At 44.7% G+C, this 27,154-nt stretch overlaps 1 protein-coding gene across 2 annotated transcripts in view; it reads left to right on the forward strand.

The window, feature by feature from the left end:
- PPM1J (protein phosphatase, Mg2+/Mn2+ dependent 1J) overlaps positions 1-26,858 on the forward strand; it is a 146,390-nt gene extending 119,532 nt beyond the window's left edge. For both annotated transcript variants that reach the window (XM_068265574.1, XM_068265573.1), the window contains exon 10: positions 26,445-26,858. In XM_068265574.1, the coding sequence (XP_068121675.1) occupies positions 26,445-26,586 (142 nt within the window). In that variant the 3' untranslated portion in view covers positions 26,587-26,858. The remainder of the gene's footprint in view (positions 1-26,444) is intronic.
- Positions 26,859-27,154: the final 296 nt, after the last annotated feature.

The raw sequence follows: 27,154 nt of genomic DNA on the forward strand, positions 1-27,154 counted from the left end.
TATACAGCCCAACCTCTGTTGCTATCCCAAACCCCCCTAAGGTCCCCCTGCACTCTGCAATCAGACATAAATCACAGCCGCGCTGTGCGGGCTGTGTTTACATCTGTAGTGTCAGTCTCGGCTGCTCCCCCGCCTCCTTCAGAGCTCCGGTCCCTGCCCCGTCCCTTCCCTCCAATCAGCGGGGAGGGAAGGGACACAGGCGGGACCGGAGTTCTGCAGGAGGTGGGTAGAGCAGCAGACTGACACTATAGAGATAAACACAGCCCGCTGCGACACGCTGTGTGTCGACAGCGAGGCTGTGATTTATGAGGGATTGCAGAGTGCAGGGGGACCTTAGGGGGGTTTGGGATAGCAACAGAGGCTGGGCTGTATAGGCAGATCCAGCCTCTGTATGCAGATAACATTCTTCAAACCCAAATAAACAACAAGTGTCAGCGCCAAGGCAGAAGGCGACCGCAGCCGAGAAGGACAATGTCCAAAAGTCCACACAAGCAATGAATATATAAAGTCAGCGCAGGTCTATAGTAATACAGCTTTCATCATTTTTTGGTATACAGGATCTTCGAACAAAAGGGTAAAGAAGCAAGGCTTACCAGATTCCAACTACCCACATTATAAGGTTGTAAACGAGTTTGATAGGTGGTCCGCAGAACTTTCAAATGGTGTCGTTTCACCAGCGATGTTGCACACTACAGATTCCTCCGGAATATAGTAGATATCCTGAGATCGCAGAGACTCACCAAAGGGGAGTCCAGTAGGATAGTGACATGAAAGAGATGTACGGCACATCTAAGTGTAAACCGTCTTTATTACATAACAAGTAAAACAATTAAAAACAAGGATAAAGGAAAACTCACATACGGGGCCCGTGCACTGGGAACCCCGAAAAAGTAGCGCGCATAAAATGGTCAATAGAAGATCTCAAATAAAATGGTGCCGCCTGTCGCCTTCCCGACCGGTTTCGCGCTACTTTTTCGGGGTTCCCAGTGCACGGGCCCCGTATGTGAGTTTTCCTTTATCCTTGTTTTTAATTGTTTTACTTGTTATGTAATAAAGACGGTTTACACTTAGATGTGCCGTACATCTCTTTCATGTCACTATCCTACTGGACTCCCCTTTGGTGAGTCTCTGCGATCTCAGGATATCTACTATATTCCGGAGGAATCTGTAGTGTGCAACATCGCTGGTGAAACGACACCATTTGAAAGTTCTGCGGACCACCTATCAAACTCGTTTACAACCTTATAATGTGGGTTGTTGGAATCTGGTAAGCCTTGCTTCTTTACCCTTTTGTTCGAAGATCCTGTATACCAAAAAATGATGAAAGCTGTATTACTATAGACCTGCGCTGACTTTATATATTCTTCAAACCCACCTCGGGTTCTCTTTAACCACTTCGGGACCGGCCACCTACCCCCCCCCCCCCTTAAGGACCAGGGCGTTTTGCGGTGGAGGGGGGTGCGCGTGTTTGGGGGGGGTCAGGCGGCCGGATCCAGTCTGTGGCTGGCTGGGCAGTGTCCCCCCCCCCCATGGTGGCAAATGTCCCCCCTGTGCGCAGCAGCCATCACTCACCTTCCAGGCTCCAGCGATGAGCCGCAGTAGCCCCCTTCTTCTCCAGCCGGCATATCCGCTCCAAATGACGCTCAGGTAGGGTCGCGACTTGATGACGTCATGAAGCCGGGACCCGGCGCTGACGTCAGACGGAGCAGAGATGCCGGCCAGAGAAGAGGGGGGCGCCGATCGTCGCTGAAACGGCAGGGAGGTGAGTGGATCCTCTTCTTTCCTCCCTGCCGCTGGGGGGAAAGAAGAGGATCCACTCAAATATCAACGATCTCAAGGTTACAAATCCATCTCCAGAGATCTAGATTTGCCTTTGTCCACAGTGCGCAACTTTATGAAGAAGTTTGCACTGTAGCTAATCTCCCTGGAGAAGGAAGAGAAAAATGTATAAAAGGTTGCAATGCAGGATAGTCTGGAAACAAAGTTCCAAAGAAATTCAAGCTGTCCTGCAGGCTCAGGGAGCATCATTGTCAGTGTGAACTGTCAGTCGAGAGTTAAATAAAATGAAACGCGATGGCAGGAGACCCAGGAGAACCCCACTGCTGACACAGAGACATAAAGAAGCAAGACTACAGTTTGCCAAAATGTACTTGAGTAAGCCAAAATCCTTCTGGGAAAATGTCTTGTGGATAGATGAACCCAAGATAGAGTGTTTTAGTAATGCACATCATTCTACTGTTTACCGAAAACGGAACGAGGCCTACAAAGAAAAGAACACAGTACCAACAATGAAATACGGTGGAGGTTCACTAATGTTTTGGGGTTGTTTTGCCACCTCTGACATTTGGTGCCTTGAATATGTACAAGGCATCATGAAATCTGAGGATTACAAAAGGAATTTAGGTCACACTGTAGAGCCCAGTGTCAGAAAGCTGGGTTTGCATCCAATATCTTGGGTCTTCCAGCAGGGCAATGGCTTCAATTCATCAAAGGGTGTTCGATAACAAAACCCCAGTCCTTAAAATACCGCATTCGGTATTTTACACTTCACTGTGCTAATTCATCAATATTTTCCCATGTGTGGTAGAGGTTCGTTAAGTTACCGAACTACTAGGCTTCAATTCATCAAAGGCTGTTCCATAACTGCAGAGTGGTGCAGAGCAGCTTGGAATGTCTGTGTGTTGTTACAAGCTGATAACAATAGAAGGCATCCAGACATCCCTTTAGATGTAAAGGTGTTATAGTTACTGTTATTTATACTGCCTCTGCTGCTCTGAATCTGTCGATCAGTCTTTCTTAACATTTTATTTATTTGCCACAACGTAGATGAACTTCCTGGAGACATTACAAATGCCATGCTTGGTGATTTCACCACCAGCATCTTTGCATTATCAAACAGGGCCTGAAAGGGTTACACCACCGAAGGGAATCTGGGGATATATTTTGACCCGTTCTCTCTGCTCACTGCTTGGGGGGTCTGAAAGCTTGTGTGGAGAAGCCTGTGTGACCTATCAGCGGCACTTGCAGGAGAACAGGGGCTGTTTCTATTGGCTGCCTGCTCCTGCTAATCATGAAAACATTCACACAGAAGGCTTTCGAAGCCTGTAAGGACAGGGGAGAGCTTGAGATAAACACCGAATGTGTTAGCGAATGTGGGAACCTTGATGAATTAACATTTGTTGAGCACATGTCGGTAATTTATCTCATTGCTGTGTCATTTCAGCTTCTCATTCGGTAACAGCTTTGATGAATTAACATTTTCTAAAGTGCTTCGTTAAGTCAGCTGTTTTCAGCATTACCGAATGCGGTAATGCTTGATGAATTGAAGCCTATGACCCCAAATATACGTAAAAAACTCAGTTGTCTAACTTTCTCTCTGCTAATTCCCTGTTGGACCCCTTCTAGTCTGACTTCCGCCCTCAACACTCTACGGAAACAGTTCTCACTAAGGTTGCCAATGACCTCCTAGTTGCTAAAGCCAAAGGCAGATTTTCTGTACTAATACTCCCAGATCTGTCCTCCGCGTTCGACACTGTTGATCATACCTTACTTCTCCAGACTCTCTCAACACTGGGAATCAAGGGCCTAGCACGCTCCTGGATCAACTCTTTACCTGTCTGGACGTTCCTTCATGGTCTCCTTTGCCAATACCAACTCCTCTATGCGCCCACTGTCTGTGGGACTACCACAAGGGTCCCTGGACCCTTCCTCTTTTCCATTTACACCCACGGCCTAGGACAAATAATAAGCACTTTTGGGTTTCAATATCACCTCTATTCTGATGACACCCAAATTTATTGTTCTGCCCCAGACCTCTACTATCAAAAGTCCCCGAATGTTTATCCGCTGTATCTACATTTGTCTTCCCGCTTCCTTAAACTCAATATGAGTAAAACGAAGATTGTTATATTTCCACCTTCACTCTTTGTTCCACCTCCCAATGTCACAATCAATTTAGATAACACCCCAATAGCATCAACCCCTAAAGCTCGTTGCCTGGGGGTAACTCTGGACTCTGAGCTCTCCTTTATACCGCATATCAACACATTAACTACCTCCTGCTACTTCCATCTCAAAAACATTTCCAGAATCCGTCCCTTCCTATCACAAGAAGCAGCTAAAATGCTTGTGCATGCCCTAATCATCTCCCGTCTTGACTACTGTAACACCCTAATCTGTGGTCTACCAAAAAGCAGACTGGCACCTCTCCAATCCCTACTAAACTCCAGCCCCTCTCTGCCAATCCCTCCATTGGTTACCAGTTGCCCAAAGGATCCAGTTTAAACTTCTCACGCTTGCATACAAAGCTATACACAAGCTATCACCTCCATACATTTCAATTCTTTGCGTTAACCAAGGTAACATGAAAGTCCATAGACTTTCATTTCACCTTTCACACCCGACGCTGCGTTTCGGTGCGTTGCAGTTCGACGCACATGAGAGCGTCGATCCGCCGGGAGCCGTTTTCCGACAGGTTCAATTAATAGCTACCACTGCTGATTGCGTCGCACCGCAGATTCCCGATGACACGCCGCAGGGCATATAACACATGCAGATGCAGGAAACTGCTCCTGCACACGCTGATAGATGTGAAAGAGGCCTTAACGCTAATCGTTGAATCGCCATCACTTTTTAAAGCACTAGTGCAATCTTCACTATATGGCAGTGATCACACTGCCGCGTTCACCACCGATTCACGATTGGCGCTACACACAAACTCGCTACAACAAAGCATTTTTAGCGTTTTTTTGGGAGCGATTGCAATGTATTTCAATTTGCAAATCACGATTGCTCAAAAAACATGAAAATGTCCAGTGATTTTCTACGCGTTAATCACGTAAAATTTGCCAGTGCAAAACGCTAGCGATTGGGTTTGTAAGTGTGAAAAGTACACTAACATCAAGTGATGTATGGGCAGATAGAAAGATCTGAACAGAGAAAGATCTGTTGCCTGCCCATACACTGCAGACTGATTCCCAATAGCTGGGCCTAGCAACACCTCCTCTGCCACCTGGCTGCCCCCCAAATGTAAAATACCCCCTTTTAGTGCCTGTGCAGTGTAAAAGTTAGGTGTGTGGGGGAGGGGGTTTTAAGGTTAGGCATCCGGGGGGGGGAGGGGGGTTTAAGGTTAGGCATTGGCAAGAGGATTGGTTAGGGATAGGCACAGGCAAAAGGGTTAATTAGAGTTAGTCATAGGTAGGGGGGGGGGGGGGGGTTCTGTGTGAATATAGGGTTAGGATATCATAATTTGCACATCAAAATAGAATAATCGTAAATTTACCAATATATTACTAGCCGTTATTTTGGGCTCTCAAATTTCCTAGTGCCCTTTTTGCATCTATACTTTATTCAGACTATACCAAAAACCCTTAATAAAAGAATTTAGAGAAATGTCTTTACACACACCTTCCTTAAGTAGGAGGGCAGCAATTAGCAATGCTCAAAATCTGATTTACAGGAAATAATATTAACAATAGAAACATTGTAAACTATGTGACTGGGAGCAGATTAGTTTACTGTTAAATATCAGAAATCTTTTTTAACAATAGTAGTGACTTCACTGGTGCGGTGCTGAAGTATAAAAACAGAGGTACACTATGTTGTTTCAATATCTTACCAGGCTACAGTGGTGTGAAAAACTATTTGCCCCCTTCCTGATTTCTTATTCTTTTGCATGTTTGTCACACTTAAATGTTTCTGCTCATCAAAAACCGTTAACCATTAGTCAAAGGTAACATAATTGAACACAAAATGCAGTTTTAAATGACTGTTTTTATTATTTAGTGAGAAAAAAACCTCAAAACCTACATGGCCCTGTGTGAAAAAGAAATTGCCCCCTGAACCTAATAACTGGTTGGGCCACCCTTAGCAGCAATAACTGCAATCAAGCGTTTGCGATAACTTGCAACAAGTCTTTTACCGCGCTCTGGAGGAATTTTGGCCCACTCATCTTTGCAGAATTGTTGTAATTCAGCTTTATTTGAGGGTTTTCTAGCATGAACCGCCTTTTTAAGGTCATGCCACAACATCTCAATAGGATTCAGGTCAGGACTTTGACTAGGCCTCTCCAAAGTCTTCATTTTGTTTTTCTTCAGCCATTCAGAGGTGGATTTGCTGGTGTGTTTTGGGTCATTGTCCTGCTGCAGCACCCAAGATCGCCTCAGCTTGAGTTGATGAACAGATGGCCGGACATTCTCCTTCAGGATTTTTTGGCAGACAGTAGAATTCATGGTTCCATCTATCACAGCAAGCCTTCCAGGTCCTGAAGCAGCAAAACAACCCCAGACCATCACACTACCACCACCATATTTTACTGTTGGTATGATGTTCTTCTGCTGAAATGCTGTGTTACTTCTACGCCAGATGTAACGGGACACGCACCTTCCAAAAAGTTCAACTTTTGTCTCGTCGGTCCACAAGGTATTTTCCCAAAAGTCTTGGCAATCATTGAGATGTTTTTTTAGCAAAATTGAGACAAGCCTTAATGTTCTTTTTGCTTAAAAGTGGTTTGCGCCTTGGAAATCTTCCATGCAGGCCGTTTTTGCCCAGTCTCTTTCTTGCGGTGGAGTCGTGAACACTGACCTTAATTGAGGCAAGTGAGGCCTGTAGTTCTTTAGATGTTGTCCTGGGGTCTTTTGTGGCCTCTCGGATGAGTTTTCTCTGCGCTCTTGGGGTAATTTTGGTCGGCCGGCCACTCTTGGGAAGGTTCATCACTGTTCCATGTGTTTGCCATTTGTGGATAATGGCTCTCACTGTGGTTCGCTGGAGTCCCAAAGCTTTAGAAATGGCTTCATAACCTTTACCAGACTGATAGATTTCAATTACAGTACTTTTGTTCTCATTTGTTCCTGAATTTCTTTGGATCTTGGCATGATGTCTAGCTTTTGAGGTGCTTTTGGTCTACATCTCTGTGTCAGATAGCTCCTATTTAAGTGATTTCCTGATTGAAACAGGTGTGGCAGTAATCAGTCCTGGGGGTGACTACAGAAATTAAACGCAGGTGTAATAAACCACCTTTAAGTTATTTTTTAACAAGGGGGGGCAATCACTTTTTCACACAGGGCCATGTCGATTTGGAGGTTTTTTTTCTCACTAAATAATAAAAACCATCATTTAAAACTGCATTTTGTGCTCAATTAGGTTATCTTTGACTAATAGTTAACGGTTTTTGATGAGCAGAATCATTTAAGTGTGACAAACATGCAAAAGAATAAGAAATCAGGAAGGGGGCAAATAGTTTTTCACACCACTGTATATGCTGATATGACAAGGGGGGGTGTGGAAGACATTTTGGGCTTGATTCACAAAGCGGTGCTAACTGTTAGCACGCCTGTGAAAACCCCCTTAGCACGTCTAAACAAGCTTTTCGCGCATAAAACTTTACGCACACAAAACTTTATGCGCGTAAAACTTTACGCGCGTACTGCACAGAGCGCAGGGCGCTCCGCGCGAAGTGCCCATTAAAGCCTATGGGACTTAGCGCGAGTAAAAACTTTGCGCGTGTAAAACTTTGCGTGCGCAAAGTTAGCGCGCGATCTGATTGAGAAATCCGGTGCTAACCTACTTAGCACCCTGGTTAGCGCGTCTAAAGACTTTAGACGTGCTAAGTAGGTTAGCACCGCTTTGTGAATCAAGCCCTTTGTATTTTTTCTATGCATTCTGTGATTGTCTGTGGAAAGAAGGCCTATGAGCCCATTCCAACTAGATATTGCAAGTTCATGGATTTTCTATACGCACTGCAAATTAAATTGCCATGTGTTTGCATGTAGCCATGAACGTTTTTAATTCTAGTTGCATTTCCATTGACATTTCTATGTAGGAGATAACAAAAAATGGAACAGGAGTCAGGTCTGTGCCAGTTTTAAAATGCAGCTTATCATGCGTTTGTGCATTGGAAGAAACTCAATGCACAAGTGGGTATGCCACAGTTAACTTCTATGAGAAAACATACCCTTCTAAACTGCAAACCACAAAAAAAAAAAACCTCACTTTAGGAACATGCTTTCACCTTCCTACATTTGTCACAATAAGCTAGGGACTGAATCTTCAGTTATGGGCTGCCATGGATGATAAGCTAAAACCGTTCACTACCACATTTGTGAAATCCCCTTATAAGACACTTCGAGGGACGTTATGCAGGAGAACAGAGGCGCCAAAAGGATAAAAGGAAGCTAAATGAGCTTAAAAACCAAATTCTTGGTAAATAGAGGAGGTAGTGGTGGACTTACCTCCTCCAAGTAGACACACAACGACTGTAGTAAAGACAGTCAATATATTTTATTTATAAACTCCAAATATGCAACGCGTTTCGCAGGTTTGATCCCGCTTCATCAGGCAATAACAACTGAGTAGTAGCTGTAAACAGAGATAATTGGCTCAAAACCCATGTGTAGTCACACAGTCATTAATTATATAAAAAATAAAATATATATAAACTTATAACTATAAATAAATATCAAACATTCAAGGTGAAATAGGTATTAAAAAGGTATTAAAAAGTGGGGGTGATTGGGATACAGACAGTGGAAAAGATAATTGTGAGCAGTGATGACCAAAACTGTTAAAATTATTTTTTTCGCATAAATTTTTACAAAAATAATGTTTAATTCAATTTTCGAGCAAACATTTTTGGGAAAAAATCCCGTTATCTTGCGGTTTTCGCGTACATTGCAAATTTCCACGAAAAAAATACTGATCTTTCGGGCTAGAATGTATAAAATATTGTTTTAGACGTTTTGCGCTAAAACATAGTTTTATGTTTTCACAATAAAATATTGATCTCGTACATTTTTGCGCTAAAAGCAAAGAATGTAAAAATCCAAGATATACCTCGAATCGAAAACCTAATTCTCAATGCAAAAAATTCACAAGCAATGAAAAAAATGAAGGTATCTTAAGGAAAGGAGAGCTGGGACTTACCATATGTGGTCAGTAGGAGTACATATGAAAACGGCGCCGGTAGACTTGGGCGCAGGATACAGCTGTTATATGGCTGATCCTGCTTCTGCACAAGTCCGGGCCGGGTTAATTACTATTCCCCCTCCAGGCCGCCATGGATAGTGGGGGAATGATATAATTCGGCTTCCAGCGATTGCTGGAGGCTGAATTATTGTGTTTTTTTAAGCAACTTCGGCTCCGTCTTCTGATGGTGCTGACGTTACTCACTGACCGCCTCTAGAGACTGATTCCTATTATAGTCTATGGCGGGGCTCGCTGCGCCCAAATCTAGCAGTGCCTAAAAGCACTGCTCCGAGTAGAAGAGCCAGGCCCCTCTGTGAGTGCTCATTTCTAGAGATGTACCGAACGGTTCGCCGGCGAACGGTTCCAGGCAAACTTAGGGGGTTCGCGTTCGCCTGCAGCAGGCAAACTTTTGCAGAAGTTCGATTCGCCCCATAATGCACTATGAGGGTCAACTTTGACCCTCTGCATCACAGTCAGCAGGCACATTGTAGCCATTCAGGCTACACTAAGGCCTGGAGCCCCCCCCCCCCCTTATATAAGGCAGCCTCCGGCGGCCATTACAGTCACTCGTGTGCCTGCTAGAGAGAGGAAAGGGACAGCTGCTGCAGACTTTTTCTCCTAGGGACAGATTAGTTAGGTTCTAGGCTGCTTTGCTTGCTCCTGACTGATTATTATTGCTTTTAAAGCACCCATCAACAGCAACAGCTCTTTTCAGAGCTCATCCTGTACATATTTTTTTTTTCTGTGTGTCAAACTGACACTTTTGTTGCATGCACAGCCTTGCTAATTGATAGTGTGTGTGCCACTGCCAGCAGCCCAGCACATTCAGTGACTACCTGTGTGTGTGACAGGGAGCTGCACATTGTACTACCCAGTACTGCATATACCCCAGTACCTGTTGTGAACCCACCTCATCACTGCATATTCCTAGCTTTGTGTTGAGTGAACCCAGCTCACTGCATCTAACTACCTGTTGTGTTGAGTGAACCCACCTGGCCACCTCACTGTCTCTAACTACCTGTTGTGTTGAGTGAGAACCCACCTCACTGCATCTTAAGTACCTTTACTGTTCAGTGAACCCAGCTCACTGCATCTTACTACCTGTTGTGTTGAGTGAACCCACCTGGCCACCTCACTGCATCTAACTACCTGTTGTGTTGAGTGAGAACCCACCTCACTGCATCTTAAGTACCTTTACTGTTCAGTGAACCCAGCTCACTGCATCTTACTACCTGTTGTGTTGAGTGAGAACCCACCTTGCCACCTCACTGTCTCTAACTACATGTTGTGTTGAGTGAGAACCCACCTCACTGCATCTTAAGTACCTTTACTGTTCAGTGAACCCAGCTCACTGCATCTTACTACCTGTTGTGTTGAGTGAGAACCCACCTCACTGCATCTTAAGTACCTTTACTGTTCAGTGAACCCAGCTCACTGCATCTAACTACCTGTTGTGTTGAGTGAACCCACCTGGCCACCTCACTGCATCTAACTACCTGTTGTGTTGAGTGAGAACCCACCTCACTGCATCTTAAGTACCTTTACTGTTCAGTGAACCCAGCTCACTGCATCTTACTACCTGTTGTGTTGAGTGAGAACCCACCTCACTGCATCTTAACCTTCCTGGCGGTAACCCAGGACGTACTTCCGGGTAAGCCGCGCAGGAGGTTTTCTCAGGCCCTGCTGGGCCGATCTGCGTAATTTTTTTTTTGCTGAACGCAGCTAGCACTTTGCTAGCTGCGTCAGCACACCGATCGCCCCCGCGCCGATTCGCCGCTATCCGCCCCGCCGCAGAGCCCCCCCCCCCTAGACCCCTGCGCTGCCTGGCCTATCAGCGCCAGGCAGCGCTAAGGGGTGGATTGAGTCTCCCTTAGACGTCAGGACGTCCATGATGTCGGTGACGTCATCCCTAGGCTCGCTACATGATTTAAAAAAAAAAAAAGCAAAAAAACAGCAGCGCTGCCCCCTGGCAGTTTTTTATATACCGACAGGGAGGTTAAGTACCTTTACTGTTCAGTGAACCCAGCTCACTGCATCTAACTACCCAGTACCTGTTGTGTTTACTTAACCCACCTCATCACTGCATATACCTAGCTTTGTGTTGAGTGAACCTAGCTCACTGCATCTAACTACCTGTTGTGTTGAGTGAGAACCCACCTCACTGCATCTTAAGTACCTTTACTGTTCAGTGAACCCAGCTCACTGCATCTAACTACCTGTTGTGTTGAGTGAGAACCCACCTCACTGCATCTTAAGTACCTTTACTATTCAGTGAACCTAGCTCACTGCATCTTACTACCTGTTGTGTTGAGTGAGAACCCACCTCACTGCATCTTAAGTACCTTTACTGTTCAGTGAACCCAGCTCACTGCATCTAACTACCTGTTGTGTTGAGTGAACCCACCTCACTGCATATACCTAGCATCCCCCCGAGATGGACAAAATGGACAAACCAGGTAGAGGAAGAGGTAGAGGCAGACCCAGAGGAAGGCCACCAGGCACCGGCAGGTCTGTGGCTGTGCGAGGTGGTGTTGCTGTGATTTCGTGCGGACCTGGCCCAAAATACAGTGCTCAGAAGAAGGCACGTGCCATCACTTCCCAAAATCGTGAGGAGGTGCTTAAGTATTTAACAAAGAACACCTCATCTCCCGCAGCCACCAGCGCTACAACAAGCACCACATCCGCTGCATTTGACACTTCGCAGGAGTTATTTGGTGGTGGTGAAATCACTGATTCCCAGCCACTACTGCAACAACAACAAGAAGGCGCAGGTACACCACCTCATACGTCTGAGTTAGGTGGCGATAGTATGGACGTAACGTGTGTGGATGGGGATGATGGACCACCTGAAGTTGGTGCAGTTGAGGAGGTGTCTGAGGAAAGCGCAGCTGGCCAGGAGGATTATGATGACGATTATACGGATACCACATACAGTGGAGGAAATAATTATTTTTCACTCCTCACTGATTTTGTAAGTTTATCCAATGACAAAGAAATGAAAAGTCTCAGAACAGTATCATTTCAATGGTAGGTTTATTTTAACAGTGGCAGATAGCACATCAAAAGGAAAATCGAAAAAATAACCTTAAATAAAAGATAGCAACTGATTTGCATTTCATTGAGTGAAATAAGTTTTTGAACCCTCTAACAATAAAAGACTTAATACTTAGTGAAAAAACCCTTGTTTGCAAGCACAGAGGTCAAACGTTTCTTGTAATTGATGACCAAGTTTGCACACATATTAGGAGGAATGTTGGTCCACTCCTCTTTGCAGATCATCTCTAAATCCCTAAGGTTTCGAGGCTGTCTGTGCAACTCTGAGCTTGAGCTCCCTCCATAGGTTTACTATTGGATTAAGGTCCGGAGACTGACTAGGCCACTCCATGACCTTAATGTGCTTCTTCTTGAGCCACTCCTTTGTTGCCTTTGCTGTATGTTTTGGGTCATTGTCGTGCTGGAACACCCATCCACGACCCATTTTCAGTTTCCTGGCAGAGGGAAGGAGGTTGTTGTTCAGGATTTTACGATACATGGCTCCGTCCATTTTCCTGTTAATGCGATTAAGTTGTCCTGTGCCCTTAGCAGAAAAACACCCCCAAAGCAAAATGTTTCCACCCCCATGCTTGACGGTGGGGACGGTGTTTTGGGGGTCATAGGCAGCATTTTTCTTCCTCCAAACACAGCGAGTTGAGTTAATGCCAAAGAGCTCTATTTTGGTCTCATCAGACCACAGCACCTTCTCCCAGTCACTCACAGAATCATTCAGGTGTTCATTGGCAAACTTCAGACGGGCCTGCACATGTGCCTTCTTGAGCAGGAGGACCTTGCGAGGGCTGCAGGATTTTAATCCATTGCGGTGTAATGTGTTTCCAATGGTTTTCTTGGTGACTGTGGTCCCTGCTAATTTGAGGTCATTCACTAACTCCTCCCGTGTAGTTCTAGGATGCTTTTTCACCTTTCTCAGAACCATTGACACCCCACGAGGTGAGATCTTGCGTGGAGCCCCAGAGCGAGGTCGATTGATGGTCATTTTGTGCTCCTTCCATTTTCGAACAATCGCACCAACAGTTGTCACCTTCTCTCCCAGCTTCTTGCTAACGGTTTTGTAGCCCATTCCAGCCTTGTGCAGGTCTACAATTTTGTCTCTGACGTCCTTGGACAGCTCTTTGGTCTTTCCCATGTTGGAGAGTTTGGAGTCTGCTTGATTGATTGATTCTGTGGACAGGTGTCTTTTATACAGGTGACTAGTTAAGACAGGTGTCCTTAATGAGGGTGACTAATTGAGTAGAAGTGTCTAACCACTCTGTGGGAGCCAGAACTCTTAATGGTTGGTAGGGGTTCAAAAACTTATTTCACTCAATGAAATGCAAATCAGTTGCTATCTTCTATTTAATGTTATTTTTTCGATTTTCCTTTTGATGTGCTATCTGCCACTGTTAAAATAAACCTACCATTGAAATGATACTGTTCTGAGACTTTTCATTTCTCTGTCATTGGAGAAACTTACAAAATCAGTGAGGGGTCAAATAATTATTTCCTCCACTGTATGTTCCCGGTAGAGGAGATGACCAGGGGGACAGTTCAGAGGAGGAGTCAGAGAGGAGTAGGAGGAGACGACTCATGATAGAAGCAGAGGGAGCTCGTCCTCAGAAACAGCTGGGGGCAGTGTCCGGCGCCATGTATCGCCAGCTATGGCCAGCCAGCCAACATGCCCTTCAACGTCAGCTGCTGATGCCACCGTAGCGCCATCACCCCAGGGGGGCTCAGCGGTTTGGAAATTTTTTCACGTGTGTCTCAGATCGGAGCAAAGCCATCTGTTGTCTCTGCCAGCAAAAATTGAGCCGTGGAAAGGCCAACTCTCACGTAGGGACAAGTGCCTTACGAAGGCACCTGGAGAAAAGGCACAAACAGCTATGGCAAGAACACCTGAGGAAAAGCAGCACCCCTCAAAAGACAAGCCACCCTCCTTCTCCTCTTCCTCCTTCAGGTGCATCGTCTTCATCCACTTTCTCCATTGCACCTTCACAGCCACCCTCCTCCACACCGCCTCTTCCCTTCAGTGGTTCCTTCTCCTCTGCCCACAGCAGTACCCAGCTATCCGTGAAGGAAGTATTTGAGCGTAAGAAGCAAATGTCTGCCAGTCACCCTCTTGCCCGGGGTCTGACAGTTGGCGTGGCGGAACTATTAGCTCGCCAGCTATTACCATACAAGCTGGTGGAGTCGGAGGCTTTCCGTAAGTTTGTGGCCATTGGTACACCGCAGTGGAAGATGCCAGGCCGCAATTATTTTTCACAAAAGGCCATACCCAAACTGTACCGTGCAGTTGAGAGGCAAGTGGTGTCATCTCTGGCACACAGCGTTGGGTCAAGGGTCCACCTGACCACGGATGCCTGGTCTGCCAAGCACGGGCAGGGCCACTACATTACAACCAAACAAGGGAACCAATTTCTCACAATGCTTCATAATTTATTGATTCAGTATACAAACCCCGCAATAAACAACCCCTACCCCCCTAAAAACAATGCCTATATTGGATTGGAGCGCTCCCCATTCACACCAGCACATGCACATGCAAAATTAAGGCCTGGTCAGCACAAACAATGCTCAGTTTGAATAGCAGTTCAAGATCTATCTAGTTTTCTTTGCAACATCACATTTATCAATGGAATTCTGTTTGAGATCTAGGCAGTTTAATTTCCGCATCACAGTTCCATATATTGTTGTTTTAATCTTCCAAGGAAATACTAGTGTCCATGGACTACACCTTCCTCTACAATGGGCTGCACTCACACAGCATAGTTAGGGCTCCCTTGAGCTTTCTTAATTATGCATAGTCCTTATATGATGCTTATTCCAATGCTGCTCAGCAGCACTCACCACCTCATGTCACGTCTCGTCTCTTATAAGATCATCTCAGCGCTTGTAGACTTGTGTCCGCGGCGTCCCGCGGCTTCCTCTGCCATCACTGAATGATACTCCACGAGTTGAGGGGTAGTCTTCTTTGACCGGCCAGACTTGCTAAATCCATGTGCTGGTGGAGGGGTACATAGCGTCACACGCTCTCTTCCAGCGGCATGTACCACGCCTCGCATACGCGTTACGCCCACTAGTCGTCACGTGGGCTTCCTCAGTGCATCTGCTGTGGATGTGACAGAGGGGGCGTCGCCCAGCCCTTTTATCTCGTAGTGCATTTTTTTCTCTCTTCCTTACGGAACAGCCTACGCCCAGGGGAGGAGTCAGCCACTTTTTCTTTTTAACACTTTCCTTTTTACAGGGACCCTGGTACACAGTCCTTCGTCATTATTGCTTCATAGCCAACTTTAAACTATCATTTCTAGACCATTATTTGATCATTCATATATCATTCTCAGCAACATTTCTTGATTATATTTTAATTCATTTTTGATGCATTTTTAGAGCATTTTTTGGTCATTTCTAGATCATTTTTAGATCCTTTTTATTACATTTTTAAAGCATTTTTAAAGCAGTTTGAGAACATTTTTAAAGTGTTTTCTGAGCATTTTTAGAGCGTTTTTTGAGCAATTTTTGAGCATTTTTTGAGCATTTTTTGAGCATTTTTTTGAGCATTTTTTGAGCATTTCTAAGACAGGATTTTTTCTCATCCATCCACTGCTATCCTATGCAGTCCAGGTGCAACCAACATGCATACCTCCACCTATATCACAACATATATTTCGGCATTGGTGCAACCTATTTTTCTTGCAATACCAATACCCCAACTACTTAAAGTGGTAGTATTAGTGGAAATTAGTATAAAATTGCTGTAAAATTACCTCCATGGCAACGTAACCCATGCTCCTACTTAACAAGGCAAGATCATATGGAACCTAATCTGGCAAAAACACCGCCAGATTTAAGTCTGTGTTTAGCCCTCCAGGGTATAATGTGCCTAGGGTATATATCCACCTACTTTCTACTTGGTATAGCAACCTATCATAATCACCCCCTCTTGGGCTCTGTTTGGGTTTCACTATGCCTTTAAATCTCAATAGACTCGGATCACTATTGTGGAACACAGCAAAGTGAGTTCCCAGGGGGCTATCTTCGTCTACACCTTTTATGTTGGCTATGTGTTCCCCTATGCGTTTTTTCAGTAATCTACCTGTCTTGCCAATGTATTTGAGGCCGCACGGGCACGTTATCATGTATACGGCTCCCACTGTATTGCAGTTAATATAAGTTCTTATATCATATTGTTTGTCTCCTGCTGTATTTTCAAACTTTTTTGTTTTATGAACCAATTTACAGTAGGTACACTTACCGCACGGGTACATTCCCACTGGTTTGGGGCCTATAAAACCCCTACTCTGTGCATTGGTGGCTTGGGATTTTGAATACACTTTGGTTTTTACTAATGCATCCTTCAAATTTGGTGCTCTCCGCGCCGTCATGGCTGGATAGGGACCCACAATTCTAGCAAGAACCGGGTCTCTTTCTAACAAATACCAGTGCTTGTTTAGTATGTCAGTCAACTGAGGCCAATGTGAACCATATCTTGTAATGAGTCTCACTTTTTCATCTACCTCATATTTTTTTCTCCTTTTTAATGAGGTCTGTCTATCTAACTCCATAGCTCTATCTTTGGCCTTTTCTTATTTACAACAACCACTACATTACATACACAGCCCATTGGGTCAACCTGGTGACCGATGGCAGCAAGCAGGGAGTACGTGGCTGCGCAGCAGACCGACTTGTCACACCTCCACGGCTTGCATGCAGGCCTCCAGCCACCTCCTCTCCACCTGCTACCACCGCTTCGCTGTCGTCATCCTCCTCCTCCTCCTCCTCGGCTGGTGCCGTGATCTCCTCTCCAGCTACACAGTCCCAGCACCCCAGGGCCTATGCTGCATGCCAGGTACGACGGTGTCACGCAGTGTTAGACATGTCTTGCCTGAAAGCGGAGAGTCACACTGTAGCAGCTCTCCTGGCTGCTCTTAACAAACAGGTGGAGCAATGGCTAACCCCGCACAAGCTTGAGATCGGCAACGTGGTGTATGACAATGGCAGCAATCTCATTGCTGCGTTGAATTTGGGAAAACTAACACACATACCCTGCATGGCACATGTGCTGAATCTGGTTGTGCAAAGATTTGTGTCCAAGTACCCAGGCTTAGAGGACGTCCTGAAGCAGGCCAGGAAGTTGTGTGGGCATTTCAGGCGCTCTTACAAGGCCATGGCACGCTTTGCGGACATTCAGCGTAGAAACAACTTGCCGGTGAGACGCCTGATTTGCGATAGCTCGACTCGCTGGAATTCCACCCTTCTGATGTTCTCTCGCCTGCTAGACCAGGAGAAAGCCGTCACCCAGTACCTGTATCATTACAGTACAAGGACACAATCTGGGAGGATGGGGATGTTGTGGCCCAACAACTGGACACTGATGCGAAATGCATGCAGGGTCATGGAACCATTTGAGGAGGTGACCAAACTGGTGAATCGCGATGAGGGCACCATCAGAGACTTGATCCCCTACGCCTACTTCCTGGAGCGTGCCGTGCGTAGAGTGGTGGATACAGCTGTGGATGAGCGTGAACGAGAAGAGTTACGGCAGCAGGAGTCGTGGGAGCCATTTACACCCGAACCCGATGTTCCCACAACACCTGTAGCAGCACAGAGGGGGGAGGAGGAGGAGGAAGAAGAGGAGTCGTGTGGGGAAGGAGAGGAGTCAGACTCTGATGATGAGGAAGGTGTTTCTGTGGAGGAGGAAGAGGCGGCGGAAGAAGAACAACCGCGGCAGCCGTCACAGGGGGCTTCTGCTGCTCCACGTTCCCGTGGTATTGTTCGTGGCTGGGGGGAGGAAGAGGAGTTGCGTCCCGTCACTGAGGAAGAGCAAGAGGAGATGTAGAGTATGTCTGCATCCAGCTTTGTGCAGATGTCCTCTTTCATGTTGTCCAGCCTGTTGAAGGACCCCCGTATCAAAAAACTCAAGTCGAATGACCTGTACTGGGTGGCCACACTACTAGACCCTCGGTACAGGCACAAAGTGGCGGACCTGTTAACAACTCAACAGAAGGCGGAAAGGATGCAGCACTTGCAGAATAAGCTGTCGATGATGCTTTACAATGCGTTTAAGGGTGATGTGGCTGCACAACGCAATCAAGGTACCACTGGCAGTAACCCTCCTCCTCCCAAGTCCACGCAGGCAAGAACAGGATGCTCCAGCGATCTCAGGGTGATGTCGGACATGCGGACGTTCTTTAGTCCAACTCCTCGCCATAGTCCTTCCGGATCCACCCTCCACCAACGCCTGGACCGGCAGGTAGCCGACTACCTGGCCTTGAATGTGGATGTAGACACTGCGAAAAGCGACGATGAACCCTTGGACTACTGGTTGCGCAGGCTTGACCTGTGGCCAGAGCTGTGCAGTGCAGCTGGAGGCATAGTTACTGAGAAGAGAAGTCGCCTAAGTCACGACAGTGTTCAGTACCTGACCTTTATCAAAATGAATGAGGAATGGATCCCGGAGGGCTACTGCACGACTGAAGACTAAGTCAGTCCCCACACACAGCATCTCTGCCTGCAGGCCGCTTGCCTTCTCCGCCACCACCAACAGGGTCAAGGACTCTAGGCGGATTCCTGAATGTTTAAGGCCGCTGCTAGCAGCGGCCGCTACACTAATTTTTCTGATGCGTGTACATGCCTGCCTAATTTTTCTGGCTGCACTGCGGGCGGCTGCAACAAAAAAACAAAAGGCATGTACATGTGCCCATCCCCCTTCGTGATCATTACCTTGCCGCGGTGAAGGGGCTTGCGTATCACAATGAAGCAATGACCGCCGGCTATATGAGTGTCTCGGGTGGGGGTGGCACACAAAAGATAATAAGGTCGTTGCTTCATTGTGGTCAGACCAAATTTGATCAGCTGGAAAGTCACTGTTGTTCTATCATTGAGCTGCCACAGCCCGGCGACCATATGGGCTTGAAAAACGCCACGGCCTACACTCTGGCCACGGTGCACACCACTCCAGCTTGGCCGTCACTACGCAAACAGCTGTTTGCGGTGCGTTACACAGTGAGTTTGGTGTGTCAGTGTGAAGCAGAACTCTAATTACACTCCCTGATTGATGTATACCCATGCAAGATGTTTGAAAGCACGTTAGGCCTGCAATTTAGCATTCAATGTGATTAAAACGCTGCTTTGCGTCAAATCCAGAGTGCGCACCACTCCAGCTTGGCCGTCACTACGCAAACAGCTGTTTGCGGTGCGTTACACAGTGAGTTTGGTGTGTCAGTGTGAAGCAGAACTCTAATTACACTCCCTGATTGATGTATACCCATGCAAGATGTTTGAAAGCATGTTAGGCCTGCAATTTAGCATTCAATGTGATTAAAACGCTGCTTTGCGTCAAATCCAGATTTTTCCCCGGGACTTTGGGCATGTATCCCACTCCGCCATGCCCCCCTCCAGGTGTTAGACCCCTTGAAACATCTTTTCCATCACTTTTGTGGCCAGCATAATTTTTTCTATTTTTCAAAGTTCGCCTCCCCATTGAAGTCTATTGCGGTTCGCGAACTTTTCCGTGAACCGAATTTTTCGCGAAGGTTCGCGAACTGAAAATCGGAGGTTCGCGACATCTCTACTCATTTCCAGGAGTGCTCATTTATACTACTGTAACGATCAAAGATGTTACCTCTGTGGTGGAAAGCAGCGGCGCTGCTTTCACACCTGATGTCACCTCTGCGGCCACGCCATCCCGGGTGTCGCTTCCTGTCACGGACGGTTGCGGGGCCGCAGACGCGTCCTGGAACTGCCCGTGAAGAAAAAGCGATCGCACTCGATTCTCTGCATCGATTGCGCTTCAGATCACTAGAATCGGGATTGATTGTATAGGAGCCTCTGCTTAACTGCAGGATGGCTCTTTTGATATGCTAATGAGCAGGAACAAACCCTTGTGCTCAGGAAGCTAATCCCAGCAGGGGGCTATTCAAAACCTACTTCTTTCACAGACTGGCCGGAGCCACTTAGCCAGCCATGAGAAAAGCATGGGTGGTATGATTTCCTGTCGGTATACGAAAACCGTATGTCGCACAGCTATAAAATTCATATCGTCTTGTTCGGTAAAACCTGGCCATCGTGCTGATATGACATTCATTGTGATAGCCCGTCCGGTTATTGAGATATGAATCTTCTCAGGAGCCTGACCCGCTGGCTTAGCCATGTCTGATGTCATATTAATCTGTATTTTCCAACAAGTATGAATCTGTTACCCCCCTAAATATAATGTGTATGGTTCGGGAGTTACAGCATTTCATAATTTTAGCCCTAAAATCTCTCAGAGGGAATGAACTGTCATTTGTTGGTAACTCAGAGGGGGCCGGCATTGCCACACCCCCAAACCAGCTTCCTCAAAAGTATCTGCGAGGGGCCCTTCCCTCAGTCCTCCAAATTCCACCTTCCTGAGAGCACATTGCCAGCCAGAGGACACATGGTTGGCGGCCATCTTGTCTCAACTGAAACAAAGGACACATGGCTAGCGGCCACCTTGATTGGCCATTTTCTGTAACCTGGAACAAAGGACATTTTACATGTTTGCGTGGATTTTAAACTTTGCTGGAACTAAACAAAAGGAACTCTACAAGTTTTCCCAGAACGGACATATTTCCACAAATCCTAAGTATTTTCTCCCTTTTATTTCATACTGGCTATTACTGTTTTAATAATTGTTGATTTTAATAATTGTCTGTATATATTAATTATTTATATTGCTTTCAATAAACCGACGCTATCGTCAGTTGTTGTTCTAGCTACCCTATTATTCAGCACACACAGAACTGATCCCAGGTCTCTGAAGAGACGCTACTATTGTTTGTTGTTGGCTAGACAGAATACAGCGTGTTTTAACCGTTTTTATTTGTAGATCTAGGCTCAGACAGTCAACGGGATCCTCTGTCCCATGGTAACAGAGGTGGTGGCAGATACCCTGAACTAGTGTTTAAAGTTGTAATTACCGTACCTCACAGGCTCCCTTCTGGTCGGGCTGCTGCCCAAATTTCTGTCGGTTTCTGCGCAAAAATCGCGACCAAAGCTTGCATGGTCTGTGTGCTGAAACCGATTGGAAGGCAATTTGCGGTCTGACCACTAGGGCTCCGGTGACACTTCCCGACTCAGGTGGGACAGGGGTCTCTGTTGCACAGCAGCTAAAGTCCACACGCCTGCGCATGGAGCAAAAGGACCTTTATGGGCGTAGGAGACAGATCAGCTGATATTGTGGTCAGCTGACTTCTACCTGTCAATCTATCTTGCAGGTTGGTTTAGCCCCTCGGGCAGGGCTGCTTTAATCTGCCTTCAGTATTTAAACCTGGAGTTGTTACTCTGTCCTTGTCTGTTGTCGTGTCAGCGCTCAGACCTTCGGCTAGATCCCAGGTGTGATGCTAAGGATTTCACACCTAGACTAGGTTATTGCTATATTGTTTCTGTTATCTGTTAGATTAGATCCCAGGTGTGATGCTAAGGATTTCACACCTAGACTAGGATATTGTTTTGTGTGGATTTCTGTGTATGACTCTTAGCTGACTACTCTGACTCTGATCCTGCTTTCTGATCTTGTGCTTCCGCCTGTCTGTCTTCTAGTTGCTGAACCTCTGCTTGATTACCGATTACTCTCTTGTCTCACGATTCTGTACCGATACTTACCTCTCTGTTGCCAAGCCTTGCCTGTCAGACTATTCTACTCACCAGTGGGCCCTCGCCACTGGTGAGGTGCTAGCTTCATCTTTAGTGCAGTACTGTTTGTATCTCCAGTTCCTAGGCTGCAGTACAGTCTGAATCACCTGGTAGTGCAGTACTGTTTGTATCTCCAGTTCCTAGGTTGCAGTACAGTCTGAATCACCTGCTCCACAGGTGATCATTAGTGCAGTACTGTTTGTATCTCAGGTTATCACTAGCCTGCAGTATTGTCTGAATCACCCGCTCCTCTGGAGATTCTATTCCAGTTTCAGTATCCCCAGCTTGCTGGGGTTTGTACTTTATTATACGGATGGCCTGTGTATCTTTAGTACCTCACCAGCACCTCTGTAAAGGTCTAGCCTTTATTAGGTTCAGCTAGTGCCAGCCTGCTTCTCTGTAGGGGCCTAGTCTGCGTGGTCTGAGGCTCATCAGCTCCACTGATAAACACCTGTTATGTATTTACTATCCTCACCTGCTCCACTGGTGAGGTATAGCTTAGTGATAGATGGTACCTTCTCAGCCCCTCTGGTAGGTTATGCCAAAGTGGTCTAAGTCACTTGTGTCACCTTTCCAGTTCCACTGGAAAGGCCTGAGGTAGCTTCTTGCTGCCAGTTAAGCTAGCTCCTCTGATAGGACTAGTCTGCTATCTGGTGAATGTCTGTTATTATCTGTCTGATTGGTTCTTGTCTCTCGCCGGCACCCCTGGCAGAGACCAGCTATACTACCTCCGTATTCTCTGTCTGTATCCTTCCCAGCCCCACTGGGAAGCCTTTTTGTCTAATCTGTCTTGTTTGTATCCAGATTTTTCCTTCCCAACTCTTCTGGTAAAGTCCTGTAAAACCATTAAAGTTACGGTTGCACCAAACACTACACACTCTGCTCTTGCTCTTGCTATACTGGTATTATTGGTGATTCTGCGGATCACACATAATCGGGTATAGCGTCTGCATTTTTGGTGATTCCGCAGATCACCAATAGTCAGTCATCTGAGTTGTGGCACTAAACCGTCACAACTACTTTGGGGGTTGATTGACCAATCACAGTGCTTGGTAAATGTGCTGAGTCATTCTGCACATGTGCAGATGCAACTAGCAGTTGCTGGTGCCATTTTGGAATAGGGCAAAAGTAAGGGCAAGTTCATTTTTAGTGATGCAGTGCCATCTAGTGGGGGATTGTAATTATATACATATAGGTGATTATGAAAAAATGCATAGAGCATAACAAATAACATTTAATGCCACCTGCTGCCATTTAATGGGGGCAGTTGGTATTGTCAAAGTCATTAGATTGAAATATGCATCTTGATCCAGTTGTTGGTACATAATATAACATAGGCGTTTTACATATGTAAAGGCAAATAACGGAATACAACTGTAAAAACAGATAAAGAGGCTTAAAAACTAAGGACCCTATGAGGATGGTTTGTTACTACTATATCACGGGCCGGAATTGAAAAGGTTGTATTGTCATTACCTTAGTGGGGCAGAAATTCTCATGGGGTGAATGTTATTAGTATTACATATTACCTGAACAGATAAATTAAATACATGCAAGACAGGTTAAAATGATGTGATACGTGTAGAATAATAAGATAATCAAAGAATATTCACAACACATACTGTAAAAAACATAAGAAAAGCATGATATAGAACACTAGGAAAGATTGTCACATCTGTGTCACTTGATGTTGTGGCATCATGATATAAATAACCATATTGTTGTCTATCCATCCATGGGTTATCACAGTTTTGTGGCAATGTATTGCTTGTTCATAATTTACAGTAAAAATGTAAAACTGTAAAATCATAACATTAGAAATTAAAAATTAAAAACTTAAAAGAGAGGACTAGATAAAAGTGTTAACGGAACAGTATGAATATATTGCTTAGAAAATGAATAGATTTTTTCTAGGACCTCGTTTAATCCTTCTGGAGCGAGTGTCCTAAGAGTCTGGATCCAGTACATTTCTAGCTTTTTGAGATTCTCAAATGCCGCTGGTTCTGATTCGTTAATGGTGTCTATTGGAGTGATGGAAAAAGTGTCGGATTTGCTCTGGTACATGAAGTGAAAGTGGCGTGAAACACTGTGCATGTGAAATGTATTAAGAATGTTCCTTTTATGTTGGCCGATTCGGCTCCGGGCTTCTTGAGTTGTTCTGCCAACATACTGGAGATGACAGGCACAAGTAATCACATAAATAACAAATTTGGACTGGCAGGAGATGTGTTTCTTTATGGAGTAATGGGTATTGGTGACAGATGATTTGAATGTGGAGGTATTAGAGACAAAGGTGCATGCTAGACAACGGATGTGGTTGCAGGACCAGGATCCTAGTGTGAAGGGGGCTTCGTTAGGTGTACTCTCAGTTTTGTGGCATCGGAGTCTGCTGGGGCCTAGTAAGTTAAAGAGGTTGGGTGCTCTTCTATAAGTGATGAGTGGCTTATTGGGTAGAATGGGTCTGAGGTATGGGTCCTGGAGTAAAATTTCCTATCGTTTGTTGAGTATTGATCTAATGCCCTGGTGTTTTTTGCTAAATTGTGTGATGAATCTGGGGGGTGGATTTGCATCAGTATTAGGATTGGGTATTGGGTATGAAATGGAGGGTTGTTTAGCTTTATGGCATGCATTGCGGATGAGTTTTTTCAGGTATTTTCGAGCAGTAAATCTCTTAGTAAGTATTTTGGATTGTGTAATATAATCATGGTTATCGGTACAGTTTCTGTGTATGCGTCTGAACTGGCTGTAGGGTGTATTCTGGGTCCACGATCGGTGATGAAAGCTATTGAAATGGATGTAGTTGTTGGAGTCTACAGATTTGAAGAAGGTCTTGGTTTTGATTTTACTGTGTTTAGTAAAAATCGTTAGGTCCAGGAAGTGGATGGATACAGGGTGATGTTGTGAGGTGAATTGGAAGCTGGCTTTGTTTGTGTTTAGAAATTGTATGAATGCGGGGATGAGTGTGATGTCGCCTTTCCAGATAAAAAACAGTTCATCGATGTAACGTTTGTATAGTATAATGTTGTCGGTAAATGGATGTTCAGTTTCTATTAGTTGTTGTTGTTCAATGTAGTGTCAGAATCTCATATTAATGCAGAGAAATGATCATCCCCCTTTGCCCAGACTGTGTACAAATGTTTAAATGGTGTGCAGATTAATTGAGTGAATTTCAAGATCCGTGAGTACGAGCAGAAACAGAATTAGATTATTGTATTTCTCAGTGTTATTTTTGGAAGTGAGCTGTTTATTCCTACAAGGTTAAGAATGAGATAGTATTGAAAACATGTTCACATGTAATGCAGTATTTGTTGTGTTAGTAAGTTTAACCTTTTAAGGTCAAGATATATACTCTGCTAAAACTAAAGTCTGCTTTATACGCAAAATGTTAATCGCATAGTGTTCAAACATATCTAATAAGCTGATCAATAATATACACTTGATTTCAGATTGTATTAAAACAGTTAGGCCCGAAAGCCTTGTGCCTGCTATTACCACTTATAACCACAAGGGGCATCTAGATATCCCTATCTAAAAATAAGAGTGAAGTAATGTTATAAAAACAACAATTGAGTCATATGTACTCATTTAAAAATAGTTTGGAAATTCCCTTATATTATTTCTGGGGAGAAAATCTCTATAAAAGAGAGTTTTCAGGCTGTATATTGTATTCATTGCCTGATGTCCTTGCTGCCTGAAACATCGTAGGCTGAAGCCTGCCTTCTCACTTACGTGATTCTGAAAGATACATCAGAGAGGTAATATGCAATTATTCTTGGTGAATTATTGACAATAACTATATAAAAGTTAAAGACTTGTCATTTTCACACTTCAGTAGTTTTTTGAGTTTTTAGATAACTTTTTCTATGCTTTATTTCATATACATCAGTAAGCATTACTGTTCAAATGCAAATGCAAGCTTAGAGATAATTACCAAGCTTTGATTGATTAAGAGATATCTACTTTAAGTTCTTTATATAAGAATAGAACTTCATATTATCATTTTTTAAGGATAAAGCCATATTGTGTGTACCATACACTGTACAATCTCGAGACAACAATTATCGATGAAGGATAAAAGCTACAGCAGAATATTTGCTATATTGAAATGGACTGGTTTAACTAAAGGAACTTTGAAAAGGTATTTTTGGATGAAAATGTATTTTTTGGATGATTGACAACAACTGGAGAGATGTATATTCCTGTATAAATATACTTTATCTGTTTTAATAACAAGATAATTTTATAAAATTCAACAGATGAGTGTTGCATTTTTCTTTCAGAGGTAAACCTGTTAACCTATAAATATTCTGTTTATAGTGAGATACGCACCCACTACTGTCTAATGTTGGTTATGACGACCTTAAGGCTGGCCCTTTAAGGTAGTTGGTAATCATTTTAAGCAGATATCGATCAGATATTTGACAGTAGCCCATAGTGAGGTTTGCATATGATGGTGCAAAGAAGCTACCCATGGCTGTGCCCCTGATTTGGTGGTAGTATTTGTCATTGAAGGAAAAAATGTTATTGTTAAGGATGAATTCGGTGCATTGTAAAAGAAAATTCTGTTGTACAGGTGGCATGGAGGGAACAATGGTAAGGAAGAATTGTATAGCTGATAAACCAAACTGATGGGGGACGTGGCCAAGTAGAAGAATTAAAAGAAGAATTGCGTATACACTGTATATTCATACAGGCACATGGTCAGGACCTAAGGCCTGAGTTTACTATACCAAGATTCTACTGTATATGAATAGGCAAATCCGTATATAAAAAGTATTGTCTTCTGTTCTGCGTTACAGATATAACATTGCTGCACAAGAGCTAATTCGCCAGACAAGAGGAGTTCGGAGAGAAAGTGGCTGGAGATTGGCAAATGGAAAGCTTGCCTCACTAGATGACATCTCTGTTTTTATTATTCCACTGAACGGACATGGTAGCTGAAGAAAATGTTCATGGAGGGCACAAGGATGGCCAAGGATTACCTCGATGGCATACTCTGGAAGCACAGCAGTAGCAAGCACTTTAACATAAAACATTTTACCCAAAGATTTTGTTCTTTAGGCTTATTTTTTTATTTAAAATGTGTATTACAAGTTTGCAAATGCTTACAGCCAGTCTGTAATAGAGGAACATGAATTACAAAGCTAGTTAAACTCTGGGAACTGAAAGAAAATCATCTTTAATAAAGAATTGCCATGTTTGTATTAAAATTATTTTCTTGTATGTTCTGGTAATGTTTATAAATGTCATTTATAATGGGCCTGATTTACTAAGGTTTTGAGGCTCATGTACCTGCACATAAACCTGCTAGTTGGGTAAATCTGGCAGTTGGGTCCAGTCACCACAGGTGCAGTCTTGGCAATGGGGCACGAGGCCAGGCATGCGCAGACACCCCCCCCCCCCCCCCAAGGAATGACTGGGCCTCCTAGTGCAGTGTTCCCCAACCCTGTCCTCAAGGCCCTCCAACACTGCATGTTTTGAATAAAGCCACAGAGGTAGTTAATCAGCT

The sequence above is a fragment of the Hyperolius riggenbachi genome, chromosome 2 (genome assembly GCF_040937935.1).
Source record: "Hyperolius riggenbachi isolate aHypRig1 chromosome 2, aHypRig1.pri, whole genome shotgun sequence".
Taxonomy (NCBI): Eukaryota; Metazoa; Chordata; class Amphibia; order Anura; family Hyperoliidae; genus Hyperolius; species Hyperolius riggenbachi.